This window comes from Tinamus guttatus, unplaced genomic scaffold (genome assembly GCF_059628265.1).
Source record: "Tinamus guttatus ecotype Peru unplaced genomic scaffold, ASM5962826v1 Tinamus_guttatus_pri_ptg000817l, whole genome shotgun sequence".
NCBI classification, from domain to species: domain Eukaryota; kingdom Metazoa; phylum Chordata; class Aves; order Tinamiformes; family Tinamidae; genus Tinamus; species Tinamus guttatus.
This window is the reverse complement of record NW_028289351.1, coordinates 228,507-237,745: the sequence shown is the minus strand read 5'-3', so window position 1 is coordinate 237,745 and position 9,239 is coordinate 228,507. Positions and strand designations below refer to the sequence as shown.

The following is a 9,239-nucleotide window of genomic DNA, read 5'->3' as shown; positions in this document are numbered from 1 at the left end:
TCACATACTGCTTTTCTCACACAACCTATAAAAAAGGACTGCGTGGAATATTTATAGCTCTTAAGGAATCTCTTCACCCTAATCAATCACAGCTGAGACTTTGGAGATAATAATCACCACAGAGCAGCAACTGCTGCCTGGCCCAGGGAATAGCCATGAATAGCAGCACTTTGTAAACAACTATATTCCTCTCCCTGGTGCTTGGTTTGCATGGGTCTTAGTGTTAAGCACTGTCAAAAAGGTCTTTAATAGAGGGGGGTCTGCAGAAGGAGCAGATTTCTTTTTGCACGGACAAATGCTTCACTGGTCATGGCTACTAGTTCTCCTGGCAAGCGCACACATGTTCTCAGGGGGGCTTAGTCCTGTCTGCAAAAAGCTCTCTCTGAGTCTGAAAGTAGTGTCTTTGCAAACCTTCTAGGGCAAGAAATAACTGTGTAGGTTCACAGGACTGTATATATATCCCATCTTTTACCTTAGGATCTTGAAGCTTTCATGAGTTTCAGTGAATGTGGTAATCTTCTGGACCTAACTTAGTTATTCTCTGTCCTTGAAATCCCTGAGGTTGGAGGTCACTAGGAACCACAGGTGATCATCAGGGAATCTAGGGAGAGGAATGCTGGAGCAGCAGAACAGGAAGCTGCTCAGATCATCCCCTTATTTGGGGTGGGACCTGCTGAGAACTTTTGGGCTGGTTCCTTCTGGTGGCTGCAAACATGACACAAAGAGCAATGAAGTGTGGCCGTGCTGGCCATGGACTTTCTCTTTCGAAAGAGAATAGCCAAAACTGGCAGAAATCTGCAGACACTGGAAGATGAGAGGAGGAGAAAGCCCGAAGATAACTTCATGGAGTCTCACTGCATTTACTCACCTACAAACAGTTTGCCTACAAGCAAGTAGCCTGCCCTCTCCTTCCTAAACTCCTATACCAAGATTATAGCAATTAAATATTTTAAGTTCAGAGCAATTGAAGGCTTTTTACCCTACTGGGCTATTTTGGGTCATCTTGCACCTCATTGCTTCTGCGGGGAACTCATAGGAAGTAAAGGAACAATACAAAACCGTCAGCAGCCAAGGCAACTGAGTAAGAAGCAAGGAGCATCAGGCAGAAACTCCAGACTCCCGTGAAGGGATTAGGAAGGAATGAGTGATGTGTGGCATGAAAACATGGGGAGATGAGACTAGAAAGAGTGGGGAGAGAGGCCCTGGATTGAATTTGGCCCTGGACAAGAGGGAGGAAAGGTGGTTCCAAGAGTGATTGTTTGTCTTTTTTATTCAATACTCCAATCAATAATTAAAAGTTTATGTTAATTGTCAATAAATTTAATTAAGTGAAATTGGGTTGGGATAGTTTTGGCAGTTCTTCACTTCCTTGGTCTTCTTCTTTGAAGGCAGTCCTAGCAGCCCTTCTCCTGGGCCTGCTATACTGTCAGCATTGCATTCCCACCAGCTAGGTTCATGTTTCTCGAAATACAGTTTGGGTGTCCAGTCCATTTTTAACCTCTGACACAAGGGCTGCCTGGAAAGGTGATACCTGTGACTCTTCCAGCAGCAAAGAATGGTGAGTGGTGGGATCCATCTGTCTGTTCTGCCTGGCCTGGTCTCACAGATGATTCATGGAATCACACTTCAGAGTCCCTGCAGCCAAGCAGCAGTTTCTCTCCTCCTCCAAAGTCTGACCTGATCAACAAGCTAGCTGCACTGGGGACACCTTGCTGCAAGGGACAAGAGGCCAGAACCTGGTCCTGCAGCAGGAGAGCCCATGGATGTGGGCACACAGCATTTATGTTTGAAGAGACATCTTCAGAAGACTTTCTCAGCTGCAGTCTCACACCAAGATTCCTCCTAGCATATGACCCAGTAAGCCAGATGTGGACAGCTGGCAGCTTGGTGCTCCAGATGTGATCCCATCATATACTCCAGTGAATAGGTTCCTTCCCATTCATTGCAAGCTAAAGTGCCTGATATGTCTGTCTGAAGTATGGTTTTATTTCCCCTGTGAGACGTCTTGTCATGTTCAAGGTGCAATCAGGGAGGAGAAGACTTGGGTGGGGAGAACCCTCAATGCAGACAAGGCAGAGATGGGGAAGAAAACATCTTGTCCACCGCACACACCAACTACTACACCAATTTCAGTGATGGCCACCAATAGGACTGGAGGAAACGGCCACAAACTGAAACACCAAAAGTTGCACAGAAACTTAAGGAAAAATTTCTTAACAGTGAGGGTGACAGAGCACTGGAACAGGCTGCCCAGAGAGGTTGTGAAGTCTCCTTTTCTGGAGATCTTCAAAACCCACTTGGATGCATTTGTGTCCCACGTGCTCTAGGTGACCCTGTGTGTGCAGGGGCGGTTGTATTGGATAATCTCTACAGGGCCTTTCCATCTTTAAGGATTCTGTGATTCTATGCAGCCTTCCCCAGGCCTGAGGTTTCTGCACCCCTGTTGTAGAGCTGTGACTCTACAGTCCTTAGAGAGGCAGAATATGGTCCCAGCCAGGATGCAACCTCTCATAGAGCTAAAGCATAAATTCCAGGGAACACTGGGCGCCTGGGATGGTTGGATGAGTCTCCCAGAGATGATGACAGTAATGAATTGTTTGGGTTTTGTAAAAGGAGACAGGGAAAGTCATCTGGGAATCTGCATTAGCAACAGTCATTAGCCAAGGAAACAGCTTGGAGGGAATGCAAATCACTGTTCTACCTCCATTTTCTGCCACAGGACACTGTTGGTATTTTTCTCCAACTCCAAAAGGCAAGAGTTAATGTTGTTCTTCTGCAGCTCAGTGTGGGAGGGTGAGAATTACCCGGAGATTCCCTGCTGGTTTGTGAAATCCTCCCCCTGGAGACAACTGAGCTATAAACCCTGCAGCTCAATGTGGGCCAGCCTTTGGAGTCTGCTCAGCAGACTGGAGGTCCTTGGAGAAGAAGAGCTGTCACAAAGCCACAGCTCCTCCAGAAATCTGGTGAGTCCTCTCTGGGAATCTGTTCACATGAGCATTGCTGTGCTGTTCGGGGCTGCGAGCGGAGGAGTGAGAGCAGGGAAAAAAGAGTTTGAAACAAGCCCTGATGTAGGTCCAAATCTAGTAGTGAGGTGAAAATAAAAATTAAATTCTTCTGATATATGCTCTTATTTTCAGTTTAATCTGGGAACTTGTGTTGGGTTATAGCATAGCAATCTCAAGGGATTGTATTCTGACATGATGGAGGCTGCACTTAGACAGCTGAACAAGTGACCCTTTTCACTAGGATTCCTCCTCTTCCCTCAGAATTTTATAAGCTCAAGCTGGAATAAAAGTACCAACCTTTAGGCTTCCCTAAAGCCAGCTGGTTGCTGGCTGTGGGTAGGAGCAGGCAGGTTACCTTTCCTGGATATAAAGGAGCTTGTGCTGGGGCAAACCAGGAGCCCACCTCAGCTGGGAACCCATCTCCCTCCAGCTGCAGCTGCACATCTGTATGCAACCAGCAGAGTCCCTCCAGGGTCCTCCAGAGTCCTCCAGGAAGATCCTGGGATGATGCTGTCAGTACTGCTTTGTCCTGCCTGTTGCATCCTTGTCCATTTGTTCTGGAAAGGAGGTGTCCTGAATTCACACACCTCTCCTGCCCTGGGCAAGATCAGTGGGAAGGTCCTGTGATCCTGCAGAGCTCCTTTCCAGGCTGCTACTGCAGTGTCCCTCCTGTCCCCACCACCAAAGGAGCGACCATGCCTGGGAGCTCCCTCAAGGAGAGGTGGCCATGGATGTAGTCACAGGATAGTCCAAGCGATCCCCTGACTTGTGTCCTTTCTACAGCAAGGGAAGATGCCAGTGCCTGTGTGCACTAAATGCACCAGGACACTGACCTCTCCCCATTCCTCCGAAGCCTCCCATTGCACTTCTGGCTGCACCTCTCTTCCCTCTTCATCCTTCTCCTCCTCCATCTGATGTCCCCCAGCTGTGGGACTCCCTTGACCTCTTGTCCATGGAGGGAGCTGGATGGGGGACCCAGTGCCTGCCCCTCATCCTCCCAGGGCTCCTGGAGCAACTTGGGATGGCATCGTGGCATCAGACCCTGTCAGAAGCAGCAGGCACCTATTTGATGATCCCTTCCCATTCCCTTTGTGAACCCAAAGCAGGCAAGGAAGGGGTGGATACCAGCACAGAGACATTCAAGGTTCATAAAGGGTTGAACAGGATGCGTTTAGTAAAGGACTTGCACTAAAAGGTGGATGGGGAGCCCCGGGATCCACATGGAGCGTTCATTGATGGGGGGCTGCTGGAGGCCCAGGTTGAATGCACAGGTCAGATGCCCAGGAAGGACTGCACCCATTCATGAGGGCTTTTTAAACCTGCTACAACTATTTCATTATCTCAGCTGTACTAACCTTGAGTAGCTTCTGCCCGGGAAGCAGCAAGACGAAACAGGATATGCCTGACTGGCCCCCATGGGAGTTTGGTGAGTGGGTAAGGTCAGGTAACGGATCGCAGCCTTCACCTCCTCAAGGTAGTCTGAGTCAATGACCACTGCCTCCATGTCCCCTCTCCAGGAGGCTTTTGCTCCAAGCTATGAGGGTAGCAGGAGGGGACAGTTTGTGCAGCTGCTCTTTGAGTAGCCCATTCATTCACTCTATAAATCTTGCCCTTTGCAGGCTGTTTGGTATATGATATAGCCAGGCTATTCCTTCTCTGTCGTTTCCCTTTTCCCTTTTTCGTGTTCCCTTTTCCTATCCCTTCTCCTTCACCTTTTTCCTTTTTCCTTTTCTTTTTCCTTTGTCAATTTGAATGTTTTTCCCTGTAAAATGAATACCCTAATCACTTTGGACTTCCATCAGGGAACCATAAACTGATCAAGTCTTCTAATGCCTTAATGGTCTGAGCCTGGGTAGCTGTGGTGCAGGAATCACTGTACGGCAGAGCAGAGCAGCCATCTGCAGTGGTGAGGGCATATCTTTCCTGCTGGCTCTTACCAAGAGACCTACTTAATTGCAAATGCATCCTTGCTGACTTGCAGCAGGTTGTACAACAAGGGAACTTGCCCTTCTTTCCTGTTTCACATCTACTCTCCAGCTTCCCATCCCTGCTAGCAGAGGATGCCTCTGCTAACAGCCTGCAGCGGGGAGACTCCTCGCGCTGTGCCTGCCCCTCCAGGGTCCACAGGCAGCTTCATTGCTTTGAAATGGGAAGGGAAGGTTTGCAGAACCTTAGTCCGTATTGTTTTGCTCATTGGGCCCAGTAAACTCGGAGGAGTAAGTTCCAGAATGTATTCCTGGTTTCTGCAGCTGGTTTACCCCTGCTGTGATGAGCCCATCACCGATGCTCGTGGCAGGCAGACAGGTTAACCCTGCTGTGCCCAGCACACACTGCAGTAGGGAGGGGAAAGCTCTTCATCCTTGCTATTGCATGGTGCACAGAGCATAGCACAGCCTGGGGTCCTGGGACAGAGCCCTCATCTTGCCAAGCTCCTCTCTAGGCAAATAAACTGCCTCTGCCCCATCATTCCTGCCTCCCCTGATCCACTGTGTCTGACTCCAAGCTGGGGGCTCATCAGGGTCCCAGACATTGCCATCCCAAGTTTCCAGATACCAATCTGCTTTTTGCACCAGCTAACCCAGCACCATTCGATGGACATCTTGCTGCCCCCTTTTTCGCCATCAGTGGTTTGCAATGTGGGAGTCAAAACGGCACACCACTGCTCCAGCTCCTTAACTTGATCCATAGTTGTAGTTGCAACCTCTCGGGACACTTGGTGAGCCTCCTTGGCAGCTTCAAGGTCTCTTTTCAACGGCACACTTCATCCAGGATGTGGAGCTCAGTCAGCAGGATCCATCCCACATCTCCTGCTGCCTGTTGTGCCACCAGTGCAGCTTTTTCCAACCAGACCTGGGAAACTAGCTCCATGAGCTCTTCTGGGGATAATCCCATTCGCTCCCTAGCTTCAGCCTTTCTGCTGGGGTCACCTACCCCATCAGCTTGAGAGCCATGGGTGCCACCTAGGAGCAGGGCTTCCCCACCTCCCCCTTGTCCTTTTGGCCCCCAAAGAAACTTCTCTACATCCTGCCCACTATGCCAACGGTGACCTCAAGGTGGACAAGAAAGGGTTGGATACCAAGGGAAAGACGCACACAAGGTTCATAAGAGGTTAAATGGGATGGGTTTAATAAAGGACTTGCACTACAAACTCGATGGGGAGCCCCGGGATCTATGCGGAGGGATTGCTGATGGGAGGCTGCTGGAGGCCTGAGTTGGACGCATGAGTCAGATGCCCGAGCAGGACTCAACTTCTTGCTAATAAAAGCCCCTTAAATCTGCTACAACTATTTCCTCAGCTGCACTAATCTTGAGAAACTACTTCCATGAGGCAGCTGGACATTGACAAAATAGGGTATGTCTGCCTGGCCCTTGTGGGAATTTGATCAGTGGCCCTGCTACCCTGTGCTCTGCCAGTCACTGGCTCCTCACCAGATCTTCCCCAGCTGCTGTCACTGCACCCTTATTTAACATTGAAACCTTCACAAACAACTCTTACACCTCTCCCTGGGTGCTTAGGAAGCCCTGGTAGCACCAGTGGCCTGAAGAAGATCCAGACCTTTCCTCCAGCTCCTTGCAGAGATGCCCTGAGGGTACATCCCGGCTCTTACTGCACTGGAGGATGATCTTGGGCAATACATGCAAAGTCATGGGCTCAGCTGATATCGAGGCAGACTGATTCAACAAGGTCCAGAAATGAATCCTCCAGGTGGAGCTCATGAAAATAAACAGATAGAAATGGGCTGCAAAGCTTATTGATTCACACACATTCTCAGTTGCCTCGGCAGTGGGCATGGGCATGAGCATGGGCATGAGCTATAACCCGGTGCAATGCCCTGTGCTGCAAGGCAAGAACAAGTGAAACTACCAGGTCTACTGAAGGGAAGGGCATGGGAAGCAGTTCAGGCCCTGAGACCCAAATGCAGAGGGATGACCATAAATTCTGAAACAATAACACAACCATAGACTTCAAGGATAGAAGGCTCTTTTCTCATCATATCAGCTCACTGCCTTAGTCATACTGGAGAATCCAGTCAATAACTTCTCAGTCACCCTCTGAAACTTGAGGTTGAATAAGTCCATCTTTTATAGACCCATGACCAGCTTCTAATTAGAGAAGTGAAACTAAAGGAATATTTCTGTCACCTCTGGGAAATTCTCTTCTCATGGTGCATTGCATCTTAATTTCGCATATGGATCTGAAGAGAGATTTCACATTCTGTTTATTAGAATTTATATACATATATGTATATTCCAAATTAGAAAGCACTGAGGAATTTCACATATCAGCAATGGTGGGCATACTTTATATTTTATTTCACTTCACTTTGGTTTTGATAAACTCCACACATGGACCTTATCATGCTTTATCTAGAGGCAGAGCAACACATTAGCTACACAAATTATAAGGGATTCACTGTGAAAGTGGCACAAACGAGTATGTTTTGCAAAGTCTAATGGCTCTTTCTATTATGTTTTATTGAAAAGGAAGACCTGAAGGTGAAGCTTAGCTAGGATGAGTCTCCATGTCAACTTCTCTGCTTCCAGCAACACCACCCCAGAGATGTTTTTCCTGACGGGCATCCCTGGGCTGGAAGGGATGCACCGCTGGATTTCCATCCCCTTCAGCACGGCGTTTGCCATCGCCCTTGTGGGGAACAGTACCCTCTTGTATGTGATAAAGACAGAGCCCTCTCTCCACAAGCCCATGTTTTATTTCCTTTCCATGCTGGCCATCACTGACTTGGTGCTGTCCCTCACCACCTTGCCCAAGATGCTGAGCATCTTCTGGTTCAACGCGCAGGCGATCCCCTTCAAGGCCTGTCTTGTGCAGATGTTTTTCCTTCACTCCTTCTCCATCATAGAGTTGGCAGTGCTGCTGGCCATGGCTTTCGACAGGTACGTTGCTGTGTGCAACCCGCTGCGATACAGCTCCATCCTGACCAGCTCTCTGATAGTGAAGATTGGGCTCTTGGCCGTGCTCAGGGCATCGGGGCTCATGCTGCCCCTGCCCTTCCTGCTCCGCCGCCTGCCCTATTGCCGCTCTCACGTCATCTCCCACTGCTACTGCGAGCACATGGCCGTGGTGAAGCTGGCCTGTGCTGACACCAGGGTCAACAATATCTACGGCATCTTTGTGACTTTCTTAATTGGCGGATTTGATCTGCTGTCCATTGGATATTCCTACCTGAGGATCCTGAGGACTGTGTTTAACCTGGCAACCAGGGAGAAGAAACTGAATGCATTTGGCACCTGCCTTGACCACATCTGTGCCATCCTGGTCTTCTACACCCCTACGATTCTCTCATCAATAATCCACAGGTTTGGTCACCGCATTGCCCCTCATGTGCACATCTTGATGGCCAATCTGTACCTCCTCCTTCCTCCTGTGATGAATCCTATAGTGTATGGCATGAAAACCAAAGAGATCCGGGAGCGGGTGCGCATTGCCTTTTTTCGCAAGAGGCTCTAAGCGCTGGATGTCATTTGCTGCTGCTCCAAGTTGAGCTGTGGCTTCCTCTCAGGTAGACCCCAGAATGATGTAGGACTCTCATGAAGCTTCTACAGACACTTTGCTCCTGAACAGGCCCCATCATCCCTGCTATGGACATCCTATCTGACATCCACGGCAGGGAGCAGAAGATCCAGCTGTGCTGCAGTGCTCAGCAAAAATTGGACCTGGGTCCAGTCTTCAGCTCTGCCTTTACTATGTTATCCCTGCCACTCTGTCAACAAGCCTCTAGATGTGGGTCCTGGAGCAGAGCGAAATTAGCCAGAGAACCTTGTGCTCTTACAAGTGGTTAGTGGGGGTCACCAGTGTCAGGCTGGGACACAGATTTGTGCAGCAAGCACATTCTCCATTTGAAATGCCTCTGGTCTCTTCTCCTCCCATAACTGTGAGATAATTGTATGTATATGCTAAAAATGGTCCTGTTTTCCCTTATTGCTGCCTACAGACAGGAATGAATCCCGCCTGACAAACTGACAAGATTGCTAAATCTGGAAAGCAGCCAATGCAGAAATGGAAAAAATTTGGAGTATTCAGCTTTGATGTCATTGTACTGATGGGAGCTCATATCTGTGCTATTGCCATCTCCAGGACCCTGTTTTTGTGTGGGGGGGGGTCACATCATCGCTCTCACATCCATCTTACCATGGTCCTACTTCCTCCCAGTCCCGTATACTGAACCCCATTGGCTGTGGGGTGAAGGCCAAGCAGATGTGGGAAAGTGCTAT

At 49.1% G+C, this 9,239-nt stretch overlaps 1 protein-coding gene across 1 annotated transcript; it reads left to right on the top strand.

The window, feature by feature from the left end:
• The first annotated feature begins 7,518 nt into the window (after positions 1-7,518).
• LOC148591443 (olfactory receptor 52K1-like) lies at positions 7,519-8,475 on the top strand. The gene has a single exon (XM_088537595.1). The coding sequence runs from the start codon at positions 7,519-7,521 to the stop codon at positions 8,473-8,475; it is 957 nt and encodes a 318-aa protein (XP_088393721.1).
• The last annotated feature ends 764 nt before the right edge of the window (positions 8,476-9,239 follow it).